Here is a 19,901-nt window from a genome sequence, read left to right on the forward strand (position 1 = left end):
CTTGGTGTTTTGCTGTATATGTATTTTAGGGATAGCTTTAGTTTGGTCTCTTTAGCGAAGCCACTGTGGCCACGTGATCGTGTGCTCTTTTTACTTGATTTATGTCGAACATGTATGCAATGTAAATACAATAGAGATGTGCCTTTAGATTTCTGTATTTGTTTTGAAACCCTGAATGACGCATTTGGTTATGACACAGTTGTTGTGGTGAGGGCAGCCAAAGCAGAGCTGATGTACACTGGTTTTGAGGTTCTTGCAGTTTTGATACAGTTGGTTGACTTGTGATAATAAAGTACCTGTGATGGTAGGATGACCGCGACGCGTTCGATTCCTTTGTCATTTTTTATGCTTTCGTGTTTTCTGTCCCACCCTCGGGCATACACTTGAAACATGGAGGACATGACTGCTTCCCAAAGAGGAAACCAAAGCATCTTGAGGTCATAAATTCCGCTTCCTCCATGTTAGTGGATGGGATCTCAACCAAACTAAAAAGTCAAATTTATAATCTGAATAATTTTAGGCACATAACAGACTCACCAAGTACCCCTCTCACCCGACTCCATCCATTGCTACTGTGCAGACTCTGGCTCCAAATGTGCACACGGTCGCCTTCGTATCTGGGATGTTTTGGCTTAATTTCTGGATAGTGGGAGGAAGCGGAGACACAGCGTTCATCTTTATATACACCGTCTTGAGAATTCACGCTGTCTCAGGAACACCATGAGGGAGTCGGGTGAAATGTTCACTTGGATTCAAAGGTCAAAGTTGTGTTAATCAATATTCAACATAAACGGCCTATTTGATAAAAGGATGGCGGTTTATTTCTTGAAACTCAAGACTTAATCCAATGCGAACAATGGATACACTGGCCACTAATGAGCTAAAGGCTAATGTCACCGTTATAATAAAACTAATATGCTGATGTTAAAGAGAAAAGTAAGCCATTTTAGTTTGGTATGTTGATAAGCCTTTGCCTAACAGCACCAGACAAAGCACAGGTCTGGTGACCTGATTACACCCCTTTTTTGAGGACCTGGAAGGACGTCCGCTCCAAACTTCATGGAGAGTCATTAATCAAACAAAGAAAAGAAAATTTTATAACATCCCATCAAACGGTTGGTGGACAGATGTGGAAATCTGTGGAGCCACACCACCAGCTCGGCTTATAGACGCAAGCACAACAGAAAGGCAGCAGACGTGTATCAGGTATAATATTTGCAACTGTTTTTATTTTCAAAATGACCAAAGAGGGGAGGGGGGGGGGATTATAATAATAGCAAACATTTTGCTTCAAAATATTGATTACATTTGACTTTGGGGTAGATAAAGAATCACAGTTCAAGAGCAGAATGAGGGATATACATACAGTACAGGTGAGCATAGCACCGTTTTACACTGAATACTGGTGTACGTAGCTTTGTGTATGTGTACAGAATTATACTAGAACTAGAACTCTTTAGAACCAAATTTGTGTCGTGGAAAAAGTGACCTATGTGAAGGGGCGGGGTCTCGCTTCCTTGTCAGTGTCGTTCCATTTCCAATATCCTACACCTCAAACTCTTTCATTAATTTGTTTCATCCCAACCAGATGTTTTCAGAACATTATTCTTGAGAAAAGACAGAAACACAAAGTTGGTGTTGGTGAAACATTCAGGCGTTCCTTTACAATGCAAAGCTTGTAAATACGATTGTGGTTCAGTGTGGATTCTTGCCGTTAGAGATTTGTTTTTCCACACCCCTTGTTTTTCTTCATCACAAAACCTGTCATGGGTTCTCCATAAATCAAAAGTTACAACATCCATGAGTCTCTTTAACACACCTTTACATTCTTTGGGCTGGGTATCAGTGACACAAACTATAAAAGGTTTCAACATGACCCTTCAGAGTGATGCCTTCAACACAAACTAGTCTATAGAGAATCTATATATATATATATGCTATGTGATGAGTGGAAGACCTGGTTTGAATAGTACAACCCTCAGTTAGAAATCTATTTGTTGTGGAAAAACAGGAGGAGGATTTGACCCTGTACGTCACACATATATTTTTAAACGTTACTATTCTTAGGGCCACTGCTCTAGACTGGTCTGATGTGTAGTTATTGTGATAAGTTCTTGTCGAGCAGACCGTAACTGTAAAACAATAACGTTGCCCGTCTTAGCTCGACAGGTGACCAATGGTCTGCATTACCTTACATGCATCCTTTTCCAATCACAGAAACACACACACACACAATTCCATATGAAAATATACTGGGTTACAGTGACAATTAACATGCACACACGCACTCATTCTCTCCCACACACACACAAACACACACTCCCACACATACGCATACACATACACATTCACACACACACGGGTATTCAAGCTGAGCTGTCCCACACATGGGCTTTCAGAACACTGAACCCAACCGGAGAGGAAGTTTCTTGAATATTACAATTATTTCTTTATACTGCAACGCAAGAACTGATTGGCTATCTCCAGGGGAAACCATTGCTGACCCCCGAGTGATACAAGAAGAAGAATCAAGAAGAAGACACAATATATTCATACAAACACACTCACAGGCACACACGCAGATTTAACTACACTGGGAGACAAAACGACACATTCTAAATGCTCCATTACCGACCACTTCACTTCCTCCAATCCAAGGCTTTTCTGTTTGATATGGCTTTACGACTGTAGTGCAGGGGATAAGCCCACTTCCGTTTCATTCCAAACGGACCAGGGTTCATTCCTGCTTTTTTAACTGCTGTTTAAGAACTGAGACATGAGCGAACTGAACTGCATGAGGGTTTCTGAGGCCTAGGAAGAGAGACAGAGGATACAACACTGATAATACAGAAGACCGAGAGAGGTTAGCTGGAGCAACAAAGTCCGCTGGAAAAAAAAGAAAATGGTTCTTTTATATTTTTTCACTACTTTATCTTAACAATAAAAACTGTATATATATATATATATATATATATATTCTTCCACTCCACTCTTTGGAGAATTCAACCTGCACTTCTTCTTAATAACGAAACTATGATGGCTCTAGGAAATCTGGTTCGGATTAGATAACCACGCCCGTCACGGACACTTCTTCCTCTGGTCTTTGCAGCATCACTGTCTAATCCTTCCTGTTCTGGTTCCAGACTGAGGCAGAAGCAAAACTTTCCACATTCCTGAGAATACAAGTACCATCCAGCAACTTCAAAACCATTACTAAGTCATTTATTGTAAGACACGAGGGGCGACAGACACACACAACCACGCACATTCTCATGCACACACCCACACAAAGATTGTATTCCCAAAAAAACGCACATTATCTCACAGAATCACACCACAGATTACAAACAACTAGGTCTGGACAGTGATTTACTGTACACAGCCACATCAAGTGCTAAAGTTTCATGAGGTTGAGGATATACTGTTTGTTATGTATAGGGCTCTCTGTTAAAAAATAATCCCTACTATATACACACGCATTAAATCTATTAGGGGTAATATTTTGCTGAAAAATATATACGCCTTTTAATAGTCTGCTCGAGAAAAAAAACTAAAACCTAAATCGACTATGTTATTGGCACTTGGAATCACTAAACCCGTTATACGTACAGTGATCATTCCGCAAATAATTCAGTTCAACTGTAATCTTGTTTTCTTGCCAAATATAATGTGTGATTACAAAGTTTAAAAAGAGCCATATTGTCTCAGACACAGTTTAACAACTTTCACAAAAAACCCCAAGCCCGACCATTTTTTAAACAAACTGACAGAACTTTAAAGCCATAATCTGGACTTTTTTTGCTTTTGTTTTCTTAAGAGCCATGGGGGGGAAGAGCAGGGGTTCTTGAAGAGCACATCGTTGCTCCATATTTGACCAGAACAAAGTAAAAATTCAATTTTCAAAAGCGACTAATAAAAGCTTACACAGTTATTCTTTCCATGCAATCATATAAAATACTACATATCTGTTTCCTGTTAGGCTATACTGGATATTTACACGTTTTCTTTTTTTATCATACAGTAAATCTGTACACTTTGAAACACCTTTAAAAAGTCTGTCGTTACCGTGGTGATAGGGTATTCTCAGAATTTCTGTGGGGTTTCCACGGAGACTTGAGTTCCATCACCGCACCGCCCGAAGTGAGGGAACAGGGGATTGTTGCCATGGTGACAATCCTCAGTGAGTTCCTGGTGGACTCGTTCCTCTTTCCTATGATTCCGTTCTTTCGGTCGGAGGAAGGGAGGGTGACGGTTATAGGGGAAATGGAAGTTTGCAGCAGCCACACAACGAGAGCCAATGTGGGCAGCAGATCTCTCAGCAGTTTCACTTCCCCAGGTTTAAACTGTTTCCTCCAGACTTCACTGGGGTTGGCTGCTGACGCTGTCAGTTCTTTGCGACGATGGAGCTTTCTGTTGTTTCTGGGGCTGTGGTTTTAGCTGCTGCTGGTGCCTCTGGTGGTGAGATTGTTGCTGCTGTTGTTGCCTTTGCTGTTGCTGCTGCTGCTGTTGTTGTTGTTGTTGTTGTTGTTGCTGCTGTTGCTGTTGTTGTTGCTGCTGCTGTGTTTGCTGTTGGTGGGTCGCCTGGGTGAATGTGCCCTGTTGTTGCAGTGGGAAAGCTGCCTGCAGAATCAGCTGGGTGGACTGGTTACTATGAAGAAGACGAGTGCCCTGGCAGAACAGTGCAACAATATTAGAATATGAAACAAACAATGCTTTTCTTTCTTTCTAAACAATAAAGCCCTTTCTCCCTATGCAGAATACTTACATACATAAACAATTACAAATAAATACAATCAATTGCCTTATAAAAGTACATAAATTACATTATTCCTTGTATAGTGGAAACCGCTTTTAAAGATCACAGATATAGTGATTCACCATTAATATTGACAAAAAACATTGTTTACACTGTATAAAAAGACGATGAAGATGGTATTTGCTGCCCTCTACTGATACCTGTAGAAATTGCTGTTGCTGTCCCTGCTGGCCGCTCTGAGCCACCATAGCTGTTTGGTTCTGGCCATCAGGCTGACCTTGAGTCGGTTGGGCCGGTTGCAGAGTAAGGGTCTGGGTCTGGCCCGCCTGCTGAAGTGACAAAGAAGTTAACACAGAACAGGACATATAATCAAAAAAACAAGGAGGACAAATGAATTAAGTTTTGTTTGAAAAAAAGTCCATATTGTGCTTTTGGATTCCTTTGGATTGAGTTTCACTGACATCACACTAATACTATTGATTATGATGCCACTATCGATTCTCTAAGGACTCAACTTTTCAAGACATTTTTTACAAAAAATAGAAATATGTAAAAAAAACTATTTTAACAACATTGCACCTGTGGTCTGTTAATCATCAGTATTTCGTAGGTTTCAAAGATTTGTGAAAGCTGAAGTCTCTTCAAAGAGCACAACGCTTTCTTTCAAATGTCTTAATAGTTAAGGAAATAGATTTAATCCGTTTTTTAACAGCTTTCAGAGTATCCTCCAGTAGGTTTTCTTATTTAATATAATCAAGCAATTTCTTATTCTCAATCTCAAATACCACTATGATAATAATTTCAGGGAGGGGTGGGGGGGAATGTTTAGCACAAAGATCCAAGATCACAGCTCTATAGATTCTATATCAGCTGATGATTCAGTCGTCATCATGGGCCAGTGCATCATTCATGCTGGGCAACACATAAGTGTCATCCTCGTATTTACTTTTACAGCAATCGGACCAATTACTTTCCAGATCGGTCGTGTCCTAACCTCAATTCTGGGACTTAATTTGGAAATTGTAGTTTAAAGGTGAAAACAGTTTATCAAGTGCGCACATTATCCTGTCAAGTTTGTTATAGATCCTATTCTTAGCGTGAGAAGGGAATAGCACACAAAATGGGGTCAGAAAGATGCGTAGGTCACAGTTATAAGTGAGGCCCCGGATCTGTTTCTTCAGTTCCTCGGTGAGTCATGGCTTTGTTCTTACCGGTTGCCCACCAAAGGGGTTGTATGCGGTGACCACCTGTCCCATGAACATGGATGTGGGCACCATGACTGCTCCACAAGCCATTGGAGCCGTCACCAGCTTGGTCACCAGCTGCTGCGCTGCTGGGAACCTGGAGCGAGTAAGAAGAAAAAAAAACAATAACAAACAATGCATTTCAGCATCCACAAATGATACAGCATGTTAAATATTCTGGTTAACAGCTTAGTTGTTAAGGAGCAATTTGTCTCTGTATCAGCGGTGCTTCTCATCTTCACACCGTATCTGTCGGTCCTGTGTGAAGGTTGCCACGGTTGTGCCCTGTGGTGTGTTGTTCTGCGGCAGGCTGGTGCTGATCTGCAGCACGTTGGGCTGCCCTGGCTGGGAAATCATCATGGTGTTGTACAGTGGGGCAGATACAGAGCCCTGGGTCTGGGGCTGAGCCTGGGCAGTTTGCTGGGGCTGACGTTGTGGCTGCAGATGGGCAAAGTGGAGAAATTGGAAGGACATGACATGAATTTTTTATAAATATTTTGGGGGAATTACTGCAGTTTTCCCTGTTGGATTTCATATTAGTACAAGTCCAATCCAAACACAGTTTAAAAGCGGATTTGTTTATATAAATGAACAACCCTTATATTCAATCCCAATCCAGTCGACACGTTTACTCAATGCTGATTAAGGTAAATTTCAGGGTTTTATACCTGGTCCGCAATCACATTCCTATGCTCAACTCCTAGTAGGGATGTATTTCATACCAGAGAGTAATGATTGGTTTGCCAGAGCTGAAGAGGGGAGCAAATTGTAGTGATGGAGATGGAGTAAGCTAACTAGGAGCATGGTGAAGGTTTTCAGAGGAATATCTAGGAAATATGTGGACGACCACCGGTTTGGCATTTCCTCATTGGAGAGTCCTGTTTGTGTAATTATTTTCTCTGCCAGAAGGGGGAGACAAATGTTCTGCAATGCCAGTTTAAAATACATAACGCACAACACAAAACAAACAGTATACAGTGAGTACAAATTAATTGAGGTCAAAAATCCAGAACCATCATCACATTGTTTCAATCTACAGTAGCAAGGTCTATGCAATAGATAATGGGAAGGAAAAGGTTGTACTGCAGCCGTGCCAAGAAGACAAAGATGACCCATATCTGGCTTACTTTATAAATATTTTTGAAATAATAGAGCATACAGGGTAAGGTCAAACACGACTATGAATGCTTTACAAGACTTGGATGTCCCTGTGAGTGTCCTATGAGCCTCTCACATGATTAAACACAGAGCATCCCCTGTGGCACTTCCTTCTACAACTCTACAAAACAGTACTGTCTCTATATCTTCAGACAATCTCCATATAAATGTGACCAACACTACTGATCGAAGAGGACCTTGAATTTAGCAAATTTTAAGGAAAAAGTTACAAATATGGCCAATTTATCTGAGGACGACAGATGATCATATTGGAAATCCATCAAGCACAAGTTGCAAATCATGCAAAATACAGTCAGGACATTTTGTTCTGACCTGAAATGGCATAAAGAAATGAGTATCCCTATGTGTGCTCTGTGTGTGTGTGTTTTTGTGATTGAGTGAGTGAGTGAGTGAGTGAGTGAGTGAGTGAGTGAGTGAGTGAGTTGTGAGTGAGTGAGTGAGTGTGCGTGTGTGTGTCTGTCTGTCTGTCCCACCTGTGTGAGAGCGTTGGTCGGATGCTGTAAGCTCTGCTGGGGGGCAGGCGCCTGCTGCTGGATGGTGAGCTGCTGAGTTCCCGATTGGATGGGGTTAATCATTGTTTGCTGGACCTGATTGGTCAAAGTTGTTTGTTGGACCGTCCCCACCTGAGGGAGCTGCACGTTCATCGCTCCACCCTGCTGCTGCAGCAACATCTGTCGAGATCAAATGAAATATCCTCAGTGGTCCGTGTGTGTATACATAATGCATGATAGCAGTCCTGATCTAGGTCAGGTAAGCTCGGTACAATTCAACAGGAAAGAACTAAACAAGATACACTGACTGATCTTTTTTAAAAGAGACACAGAATGCCAGTTTTGTGCAAGTCAGTGATTACTTATAATTTTTAAAACAATCACGGGGAGAAACACAAATGTCGCTGCTGACCTTGTGATTGCTTTGAAAAGAGAAATTACTTTTTAAAAAAAGGTAGGTATGTTGTTATGCTGACAGTAAAGTAAAAAGTAAACTTTACACACAACTGAAGTAGTTCTCTGGTTTATTATTTCCACCAAAAAGCATATGTTTTCATTGTCTGTTTATCTGTCTGTTTGCAAAAACTACTGGACCACTTCGTGAAAAAGGTGTCAGGAAAAGAACCTGTAAACTTTTGGTGCATTCATTTTGAATGGGGGGGGGGGGGTCCGGGAATTTATTTTCCACTTTTTATTTTATTATTTTCTTTAAAAAATGTGTAGGAATTTCTCAAGAAATACGGTGCATATATTTGTGTGAAAGAATCGCTCATGGGTAGTGAGCCATTATCTATGATGCACTGATGCATTTCATTCAGTTGCTGTATGGTTTCAAATCCTTCTTTCAACTATATTAGAAAATTGATGTTTTGTTATGTTAGCAGTTGGCAGAGAATGTCTGTGTACATGGTATCCGAGTAGGTATCTGATTGCAAATATAATATAGTTATAAGACATATGAGCTTTCTCAATGCCCTTCTAGTTATTTGAAAAGTGCTGGTATGCATGGTTACAAGCATACATTAATAATGCTTCTTGCTCACTGTCTTGACTAATGCAGGAGTCATGAGCCTCCTACTCTTTGACTCAGCCATAGATATTTCATCCAGCAGCTAATACTAGCTGGGAGCCTCGTGCCAGTGGAGTAGTGGAGCCAGAAGCGTGTTCTGTATCGGTTTACAGTCCCGAGATCCCACCCCTCCCTTTGGCCCCTTCTGATTGGTTGGAAGGGCGAAGCTTACTCAAAAACCTTAGAGGGGAATATCTCTGTCCAGCTGCCAGGGTGTTAATGAGTCTGAGTCACTGACGCCTCTGACAGCAGCTCTGCACAATAAGTTGTGAATAAGTTATGAGCAAATGCTAAAGACCATATGTCAACTAAAGAAATAATGAATAAACCTGCATTGACATAAACATGACCTGAATTAAATGCGTTGAAAGCCACAATTTGACATTCTAAAATGCTGCTGCCTTGACAGCCATCATATGTCTATATCACACCTGAATGCCCTGTCCCTGGACTCTCTGCAGCTGATCTTGAATGTGTCGGAGTTCCTCTTGCTGCCTCTGGATGTTGGACTGGATCAATCTGGTCCTCTGCTCCAGCTGTTCCTTTAGGTGCTGCATGGCGTTCACCTGCGCCGTGAACTCCATCACCGGCTGTGGGTGGAGAGGAAAAAAAGAGCAGGTTAGATACTTCAGGGGCAGTGTTTGAGAGTTCACACCTCTCATGAACTAGTTCTAAGTTCAGTTCACACAAGTAAATATGAATAGTTCACGTTCATAGTTCACCATTTAAATTCTGAACTAGTTCATAGTTCACTTGGAATCCCCTGTGTGTGTGTTTGTATTGTGTTAGTGGAGTAAGCAGCAACTGGTGATGTTAAACACTTGGTAATGCGCAGGTATCAAACTCCACAGTAGGGCTGCAGTGAATGATGATTATTGTTGATTAACCTGCTTATTATTGTCATACATTGATTTATAATTGAAACTTTGAATCAATCCACATATTGTTTCTGCTTTACTCAACACCACATTATGTAATGATAGTAGCCAAACAGTAATTTAGTGCCATCATTCTCACCGGTACGTTTGTCTGTAGCTGCTGTGGTTGCTGTTGTTGTTGCTGTTGTTGCTGCTGTTGTTGCTGTTGCTGTTGCCGTTGTTGTTGTTGTTGTTGTTGTTGTTGTTGTTGTTGTTGTTGCTGTTGCTGTTGAGTGATCATGCTTGGAGTCACACTCTGGCCTGTGGTCTGAGAGCTCATCGACTGTAAATACATATAATCAACAGTGTTATGACAAATCTGATGTATAAATTCACCTAAACCCCATTGCATTGTGTTTGTCATTTGTAACTGCTTTAAGCCTATGAAATCTCACCTGGCTGCTGATGGACGAGCGACGCTGTGAAGTCATCTCCATGGTGGAGGCGAGTGACTGCAGAGGAGGTGTGGCGGTGTCCATGTGTAGCTTGGAGGCTGCAGAGAAAGAATCGCTGATGAGCTTCAGTCCTTATCCGAACATGCTGACCATATCGTCTTATTACAGAGCCTCGACATCCAAATAAACTGGAATGAGCACAATGAACTGATGGGCCAATAGCTCCTCTTAAGAATAAAAGTCTAAAGTTGTATGTGTGTAAATTCAATGCAGGGTGTCTCTGTCCTTACAAGTGCAAGTGTTGTCTGAGACATGCGTCGAGGACTTATGGGAACTCTGCGAGGAGCTTGAGGGTGTTGGGCTGCGGTCAAATCGCTCCAGAGCCTTCTTGAGGCTTGATGTATTCACCTGTGACTCTGAGCCAGAGTCTTGACTCTAAAAACAGACAAGCAGAGGAAAAAGGGACATGATGGCTGATCCTTTCAAAACAAAAATCAGACTTAATATAGTTGGAAATGACAAAGGTGGTTGGTGTAGTGAGCAAAAGATCATTAAATCTGATCAAATATATATAATATATATATTGTTTTACAAATATCACATATCTTTTTATTGTTTGTTGTTATTAAATAATATGGATAATGTATTTCTGAAAAGAAAAGGTGATTTCTCACCTTATCCATAGTGACATCTGTGTTCGTCTCCTCAATACCCAGCTCCCTGCGCTGTTCTGCCCGCACTTCTGCGTAGCTGCATTTTCGGCAAAAAAAGGGAGGTCAGAGACCGACAGATATGGAAACAGTGTTCTGTTTGAGAGACAACTTAGAAATGCTGCATCACAAGTAAGCAGTTCATAAAAGTAGATAATGGTCTGAAAATATCTTATCATAGCAACAACAACAAAATGTATAAGTGTCCTAAAACAAGGGAAGATGAGACTGGATTCAGCTGCAGTACCTGACAACTGTGTGTGTGCAGACAATAAACTCAGGTCTAGAGTTCCACTGGTGATAGGTGATGTAGTAATGTGTCTGCAGCCAGATCCACTGTTGACCTTTAGTCAGGAAACGGTAGTAGCAAGACTTCCCTTTACCGTACTGCATCACTGAACAGGAGAGAGACGCAGGTGTACGAGAGCAGAGGTGTTAGTGACAACAAGCAGAGAAAGGCTTTGATAAAGAGTTTAAAAAAAATAATTAAATAAATAGGAGCCCTCACAGTGTTCGTGACACTTTGCCAGCGTCTCCAGGTCATCCACATGATAATAGTCATACCCTGAAGTTCCCAGAACCTCGAAAGGAAGGTAACCAATGATTGGGGGAGCTCTGAAGAAGAGAAGGTAACATTATCTGACAATATCGGACAGAAATACATATCATGTAAATACTATGTTCATCGTTCAAATTTGCCAAACTTGTAGTAAATATAGATATAACATGTGGCAGTTGTGTGATTGTGTGTTTACCTGTGGTCTAAAAAGAGGAACTTCCATTCTAAACTGTGCCTAGACGTGAATTCTTCATTGGGCTCCTCCACTGTACACATCTCCTGCAAATAGAAAAACCAACTAGAATCAACATCTTACAGTTGTTTGCCTCAACAAACCGATTTTTCAGTTTACTCCCATGTCTGTTCACATTCTTATAATAAATGCAGAGAAGACATTGAAATAATAAAGTTAATCAAGAATAAATGAATATAAGGTAAATAATCTGATAATTTTATCTTTGAGGTCAAGTTCACAAGAGTGAAAGGATGGATCACCTTAAAACATAATGCCTCCAGCTATGTCTAATCAGTCACAGAGGCATAAGACCAAAGCAGGAACATTAGATAATATTAGGTTATGACTATGTTATTTCCCATTAGTCTGTGTGTGTGTGTGTGTGTGCGTGGGTACCTTAATAAACTGTGGTTTGGCCAGTCGAACAGTGGCTACAAAGCACACTTGGTCATCAAAAGCAGGTTTTAGCGACCGCTGTAAGACTCCTGCCAGACCGTTCCTCTTCACGTTGGGAACTTCAACAACAGAGAACAGTCAAGGATTAGACTGTTTACTGTGGTTCTCTGTGCCTCCATTGGTAAGGCATGGAATGCATGCTTGCTATGCAAAACAGCCAAACAGCAAAACTTGTCACCTGACTTTTCAAGTCTTTTACATGATCTCACATTTTATACGAATTGATTAATGACTACAACTAAAGATGGCCGCCTTTTACTTGACTTACTGTTGTTGAGCGACTTGAAGTTTCCGATGAACTTAACATATTCATAGATGGGGGGTTCTTTGGGGTCAATGGCCCCACGTAGCATATGGCAGCAGAACTCCATTTGATTCTTAGCTAGAGAAAACAAATTTAAGAAGTTACAAAAACAAATGTTTCAAGGAGCAAGAAGGAAATTGAAATAAAACAAACTGGGCAGTTTTTTTTGAATTTTTAACTGAGGCTCTAAGAATTAAAGTGATGAGTGTTACTGACTCTTCAGGTAATCGGGGTTAACGCTCTCGGAGGGGTCGCCGGGGTGCGTGGACAGAGCCTTGTACACATCGGAGTGTTCACCAACTGGCAGGAAGTTTAACAGGTTCTGGTCCACCAAGTCCGCCTGTGGAACACACATACACATGCATGAGAACGAAGTCCAACACAACGCAAACACACACAAATCAGGAGAAAGATCAAACCCCATTCAGCACAATGTCATGTTGCATCCTTTTATGACGTCTATGAAAAAAAACTCTCAGGGATACATGTGGACCCGTGGGCTTTATCTGAACTTGCAGTCATGCCAAGGCTAAGAGTGCTGACTAAAGTTCACCAAGCTGAATAACACTGTCATTTATCTCTGCATAATTAACACACACGCCAATCTGCCTTGTTAAATCTGAACAAGCTTGTTCTACAATGACCTAAATTAGTACTGCATAATGTACCTGGAGAAAGATAAGATTCTCTGTTACTCACCGGTAGGTGTTCTAGTAGGGAAGTGACACTCTCAGAGACATAGAGGATATTTCCATCAGTCATCATTGCTATAAAGAACCCATCCAGAGCCTAATATTGTAAAACAAGAAGAAAAAGTAGGTGATACGTTGGTCTACAGCAAGAGAATATATCATATTTATGTAATTCCAAAGAAAATGAAGCTGAAAAAAAAATTGTATTAATAAAAAGCTGCATGTATTTGCTCAGGTGAGTTAAAACTTAAATTCAGCTGTAATGAAACAGTGGAAATATGTTGTCTCCAGGTATACTTTGAAAATTGTGAGATTTCTGACCTCCAGCATGAGCTGTGTGAACTCTTCATTGCTGAGAAATGGAGGCTTCCAGTCCTGCCTGATCTCACTCGACTCCGACTGCGCTGCGATCTCTGAGGAAGGAGAGATAGAGAGAAGAAGAACTTCAAGAAAGAATAAAATGCAAGTCTTGCAGGGAAATTATGAGAAAAAAACATGATGGCTCAACACAAAAAGAAAGCAGGCAAAAACACGGGACAACATGATGTAAAAATGTATAACTAAAGGATAATTGAATGCACAAGGTCAAAACACGGTAGTTAAACACAACCTCAGATCATAGTGCACCAGAGCAGTTGCAGCTGTCTGGTAATTAACATGCGCAGCAATAACAGCAGTAACCCATGTGATGTAATTCAATATTTCAACAAGTTATCCTTGTATTCAGGAGGCGCTCAGAAAGGATTATGAGGAAAGAGACAATGAGAGGATGTCGATGTAAAGCAGCATATATACAAAATCTTTGGTATGATTATTAATAACACAGACATAATATGACAACAATACACAGTGAGGAGGTTCAACTTAATTTAAGAGTAAAGTACACACTGCAAGTTTATTGGGGCAAACAAGCCCGAACAGCAGTGTTCATGAAATGTGAATGGCAAAGCTAAATATAAATCAAAAAAATGTCCACCCAGCGAGGTGCTCAACATAAACATAGGAAGTGAAGGTGAGGGTGGTAGAAAACCCTGACCTTTGTGTTTACACAGGAAGTCGATGCTTTTCTGCAGGATGGTGGACTTGTCCATCTTCCTGGTGTTGCCCGGCAACATCGTGCCGAGTTCCTTGATGAGGACATTGAACTGGTCTCTCCGCTTCTTCTCCGACTTGTTACGGGACACGCTGCAATCCAAAGCACAGTGTGGAATTAGACTCACAATGGTTTGTTTTTGTTCTGTCTTTTGGCAGATTAAGTGACACAACATGCTTGAAAAGGAGCCAGTGTACCCACTTTGTCATGTGAAACAATGAGGTTAGAAATACTCATGTGTAAATATAGTCTAGGTCTGGTCATGACACAATGCTTTAAATACCATGTAATGTTAAACAGAATGATGGGTGTATTGGTCTGAGGTCCATTCTTCACTACTTGTCTGTATCTAGCTCACCGTTTTGCTTTGTCTTTTTCATCTTCTTCCATCAACCCATCAAAGATGCTACAATCATCCCTAGAGGAGAGAAAATAATACACAGACATTTCAGAGTTTACCACATGAGCACATGTGTCGGCAGTTTGAAAGCAGATATGCATTGTTAATAATAGTTAATGATGGATGTTGGCTAAAAGAGGATTCCTACATGCCAGGAGCAGGGTTTATTTTTGGGTCACACAAAAAATAGGAGTGAGGCAGACAGAGACAGAGAGAGAGAGAGAGAGAGAGAGAGAGAGAGAGAGAGAGAGAGAGAGTGGGAAGGAATGTGTTTTGCTTGCCAAGGAGGTTACGAGTGCTTTCGTGCAACAAGGCGTGTTCTTGCTTACGTTTCAGTTAATGTAGGTCAAAGCAAACTCTTTGAAGTGTACGGATTCAAACTATAATTTAACATATTGCACAATACGGTATCGCACAATAAAGCAAGACATCGGATTTGCTCTTGGGCATGTTGTGTTTGACAATAACTGACAAACTCACACAACTTGACATACTTTGTCTATTTGCATGCATTTTATGATAAATTGCAATAAACTCCTTAGTGGCCACTTTATCAGTCGCTATCTGACAAAATCCTAACTCAACTACATGTTACAGTTCCAGATCTACCCCTCTCCCACCATGTATGTAAATAGGTAGGTCACCACTTTGTAAAACAACTCTCAATATAATGTTCAATACAAAACAAACTTTCTGTATTAACAGAAAAAACATAAACCTTGTAAAAGTAGTATTGAGACTGCATTAACTTGGACGTTAAGGCGCTACTGCGTGCAATGTGTGTGTGTGTATTTCACTGCATACCCTACGCTTGATGTCATTGTGGCTGCTGATCAGGGCTGTGGTTGGAGTGAATTGCTCTTTAAGCGTGAGGTAGGCATTTGGAAGATCACCTGGAGAGACAGAAAAACAAGTATTCTATTAGTGCCCACCATGACATATAGTACAATTCAATTACTAAAACATGAATGAGTGAATAGCTTGGCACACAGTAAATTTATATAACATATGTTGCAACTTGTGTTAGCGATAATGTGTTACAAATGATGTAGTTGTATTTACTCACAGCTTTGCATGTGTGAATGGAAGTGTGTGAGGTTATTTCTCACCCCACTGCAACTTATGCACGTGACCAGTTAACGTCTTTTCTCAGGGGTCATAAAAAGGGTTGGGGTCAAAGCTGTGTCCACAGTCAAGACTGGCGTTAAGGTCATTGGGGTCAAGAGGGGGGGTCGGACCATAGGAGAGACATGGTGGTGAACTAAACCTGTGGGAGAAATCAGAGAAGAAAGTGCAATCACATTAGGTCATTGGGTTCATTCTGGGCACAGCTTTTAGAATTGTTTTTATTATCCATCTAAAGCCATGAGCTGTAACTGCAGCTAACAAAGTGGAAATTCCATAAATTAAAAGACCCTATACAGGAAAGAAAACACCGGATATGAATGGATGAACTCAATAAACCTTCAGAGACCTTTCACACACACCTTTTCACTTCAGTTTCACGTGTAGTACTCACTTACAATACCAGTTGATCTAGTTTGTCAATTATCATTAGATGGAGCACACTGCAAGAGATCAACTGATAATTAAATCTGTTTCCCAAACAGGCTACCTCACAGTGCAGTAGATGATCACATTTAAATCAACCAATGACAATTTTATTTATAGTTTTTATTATGTATTTAGCATATATCATTTTTACATGTACTTTATTCGTGAACAACTTAAATAAAGAATCAAATCATGATTAACTAATAAACTAGATCTAATAAATTAATACAGTTGAACGTGTGAACAATGTATTAAGATTGCATTATTAGCATTGGTAAAAATGGTGATTTAATGTGTTTTGACTTACTTCCTCCGAGGACTCCTTGCACGTGAAGGCAGCCGTTCTTCCTGGCACTAACAAACCCTCACGTGTAAGCCACACCTCACCTGCAACATGAAAAAACCATGGACTAACAAACATGCCACTCAGCCCGTGTCCACTGTTTACCATGCAAGCAAATTCTGGAGACCAACAGGGAACGTGTTCGTTTCTGGAAGTTGAAAACAGGCTGCAACCCACCAAATAAATAATTTTAGAATTGATTGGTCAATATATTGATAGAAAATTCCCATCATTAAAATAAAATAGTTTTGTCCCAAAAACATTTCAAAATTAATAAGATATTTGTAATACATAAGATTTCAGCTGTAACTGATTCTTATGGAGTGAGCAATCAATTGTTGGGGGGAAATATTTCACATAATTGCGAACATTATTCATAAAAATCCCTTCACCTCAAGATGAGGTTTGACTACCAGTCCACAACAACAATACATACAATTTCCAATGACATAAACAACAGAGAAAAGCAGAAGATCCTCACATGTGTATAAGTGGAAGCAATGCATGGTTTGTTTGCTGGACAATAAATCCTGAGACAACAACATATGCAGATTAGTGGTTGAATGATTGGCTAATTATTCAAGCTCTATTATTGACATTTATTAATAAGCATTTTCTCAACAACGTATCATTTCGTCTATGATGAAATATGCCCATGGCGGCAAGAGCCCAATGTGACATCTTCCCCATGCTGCAGAGAGACCATCCAGTAAAGGTAAATATTAATGTGAAATTTCTCTCCATCTAATTCAAATCTCTCCATTTTGACAATCTAGGAAATGTGTAGTGTCAAATCAAATCAACCAAATATACTTGACTGTGCCAATGGGGAAGCTGTTCTTGGGCCAATGTTCTAAAGCAGCTATAGAACAGTACATTGTACAACAAACAACACAACACCAGGAGACATGTTGTCATTGTGGACGGTCTGAAAGTGCTGTCCCTCAAAGTTGTCAGGCAGTCCCTGACACTGGTGGGACAGCAGAGCACCACCTGGAACCCACCTTGTCCTACTGAACCCACATATAAGACGATTTAGCATTCATATATGACTGTGGTCAGGAAGGTCACCGTGGGAAGAGTAAAACCTCCGATTGCACGATCACACTTACTGCACCAGGTTTCATTTGAGACAGCAGTGACCCTCAGGTGCAGATGCTGCTCTGAAGCCTCCAGCAGCCTTTGACCTGCAGCCAGTTACTCCTGATGGCCAATAAGTGAAGCCTCATTAGCCTGGGCTCCTTCCCTGGGCGACTCTCCCCCACTGTACGCCATTGTCAATGAATCAACACTGGTGTGGGCAACACGGCCCCGTCGACACGTCGTCACGCATCCCCCCAGAAACACAACACAACAACAAGCTCGGGACAAATGCACGGGAACATGTTTTTAACGTTTAAATGCCACAGGTGCTCGTTATACAACCGAGATAAAGGCAGCCCATGGAGTTAGCTCGCATGCTAACTAAGCCTGCTACCGGGAGAAAAAAACTGCTCATTTCACTCACGAGATTTAACTCGCGCCGCTCTCGGTATCTGACAAACGGCGAAAGACGAGGTGACGAGCCGTAAACCCGTTCACCTTTACTACAGCAAACAGTAGCGTGTGTGTGTGGGCGTGCGTGTGTGTATCTGTGTAGGCTAACACCGAGCATCGAGCTGTCACGCAACAACTGACATTGAGGAGAAAATAATCGGTGAATTATTACCGTCGCTCCTCCGGCACCGAGCAGCTCCGCGGCGGGAGAGACACCGAGGCTAGCGTCCGGCAGAGTCCGACAAAAACGCTTAAGTCTGCGGAGGAGAAGCGTCCAAACCCAGCGATGGTGGAAACATTTTCGCGGCAGATGTATATACACACACATACACACACAGTGACAGGGGTGCGCGCGCACACGCTCGCCCACTCGCACACCCGCACACACACTGGGCTGCTCCGAATGTGGGTCACTGGGCCTTGCTCTCCCTCGAGCGTGCGGAAACAGTCCCGAAGCCTCCGCTGCACTCCGACCGCTTCCGCACGGCTACAGAAAAACACACACACCGTTTGCCGAGCACCGCGGCACCCCGGACAGTTGCACGACCGCTGCCCCCCCTCGCGGGGCTCCGAGAAAAGAGATCGCTCTCTCCTTTTGAATGAGCTACAGCGGGTTCGTGTTTTACTTACTGGAGCAGTGCAGGCGGTGGGGGCCAGGAGGACTCCGGGGGCTGGGGAGAAAAACAGGAGGCCTACTTCACAGTGCGCCGTACTGTCATGCGCAATGGAGACAGTAGGGCGCACTATTTTGCAAGTACAGTAGCAGCAGCAGCAGCAGCAGCGGGGAGAGGAGCTCCAGAGACAGGGGGAGAGGTGGGAAGTGGCTCCGCGGGCTGAGATTTGTGTTTCTGGAGCTTGTTCCCGTCTGACCCGCTCCACTGACTACTGTTCTGATGGAGGACGAGCGGCGCAGCGTTGCCTCTTTACACGCACATGAAGCGAAGATGATACGTGGACACGTTCTTGTTTTTTTTTGTCGCGTATTTGATTCACGCTCGCATTTACAATACTACATTGGATATGTTCAGCTTCACATCAACATGCATTTGAATCACCCATCATCTTATTTTAAGGGGGAACATGCAGGTCAGTGTGACATTGGATGGAGGCCATGGGTAGACTGGTGCAGAGCAGGGGGATGGTGGCCTTGCCTGATGGCAAAGGGGTTTCCCCCTTTTTAATCGCCATCCAATCACAAGCCCTACATGTAGTGACGTTTCTGCCACAGTGTCGAGGTTCCCCCGACTTTATATAAGAGATGGATGGATGGATGGATACTCGGGTGATCCAGAGGGAGACGCAGGTATCCAGTAGCGCGCAAAACAGTGAAACAGAGTCGCATAAGAATGATAAAAGGTCAAAATAGGTCAAGAAAAGGTTCACTGCAACAAGATGAAAGTCCAGCCACCAGAACTACTACAAACCTGTCACTGTAAGGAAGAATGTTCGAATGGAGATATTGACAATACAGATATTTTAAGGATAAGGTGAATGGAAGACAGAAGTAACAGTATTATATTTGGCCAAATATAAATACAGATTAATAGATTATTAACTGCTGTAAAAAGTTGTATTGTGGTGCTGTGACCTTAAGGCCCTTTTAATGAGGGGTAATGAAATTATATGTTCATTTACTTTGCCCACTTAGCAACCATATTCTTTTTTTAAAAGAGTAAAGTAAAATGAAGATGTCAGAAATACATGAATAAATAATACATAATATTTATCCCGCTAGAAACAATATCAAGATGTATGGATATTGATAACAAATGTGAATTTACTCTGTTTTATTTTTTAAATGCTTAGCTAGTTAGTGTTGAATGTATAAAAAAGTAAATGACATCTACGACAAGGTGACATAGAAAAAAAGAAGTGACAGTGGAGTCTGGTCATTAAGATAGTAGAGGTATCTAAAATTTAATGAAAACTATTTATACTGTTCATAGGATAACAGGATATGTTGTCAAG

General features: G+C 41.5%; 1 protein-coding gene across 4 annotated transcripts; it reads right to left on the minus strand.

Moving 5' to 3' along the window:
* Positions 1-1,202: 1,202 nt before the first annotated feature.
* Positions 1,203-18,629, minus strand: LOC133953535 (circadian locomoter output cycles protein kaput-like). 4 transcript variants are annotated; one of them, XM_062387474.1, is made up of 24 exons: positions 18,564-18,629; positions 16,362-16,441; positions 15,567-15,767; positions 15,305-15,393; positions 14,459-14,518; positions 14,044-14,192; positions 13,329-13,420; positions 13,015-13,104; positions 12,532-12,655; positions 12,280-12,393; positions 11,952-12,070; positions 11,517-11,599; positions 11,270-11,376; positions 11,009-11,156; positions 10,726-10,801; positions 10,342-10,486; positions 10,052-10,149; positions 9,757-9,939; positions 9,171-9,329; positions 7,653-7,850; positions 6,245-6,438; positions 5,968-6,097; positions 4,957-5,085; positions 1,203-4,668 (listed from the first exon to the last, which is right to left on the minus strand). In XM_062387474.1, exons 4-24 carry the CDS (start codon positions 15,319-15,321, stop codon positions 4,360-4,362), a joined length of 2,724 nt encoding a protein of 907 aa, XP_062243458.1. In that variant the 5' UTR covers positions 15,322-15,393; positions 15,567-15,767; positions 16,362-16,441; positions 18,564-18,629; the 3' UTR covers positions 1,203-4,359. The 4 variants fall into 4 exon arrangements, with proteins under 4 accessions (XP_062243458.1, XP_062243457.1, XP_062243459.1 ...); XM_062387473.1 differs by lacking the exon at positions 18,564-18,629 and adding an exon at positions 18,106-18,554 and having other exon boundaries at positions 15,610-15,767; XM_062387475.1 differs by lacking the exon at positions 18,564-18,629 and adding an exon at positions 18,106-18,554 and having other exon boundaries at positions 4,957-5,082.
* Between the last annotated feature and the right edge of the window lie 1,272 nt (positions 18,630-19,901).

Source organism: Platichthys flesus, chromosome 5 (assembly GCF_949316205.1).
Source record: "Platichthys flesus chromosome 5, fPlaFle2.1, whole genome shotgun sequence".
NCBI lineage: Eukaryota > Metazoa > Chordata > Actinopteri > Pleuronectiformes > Pleuronectidae > Platichthys > Platichthys flesus.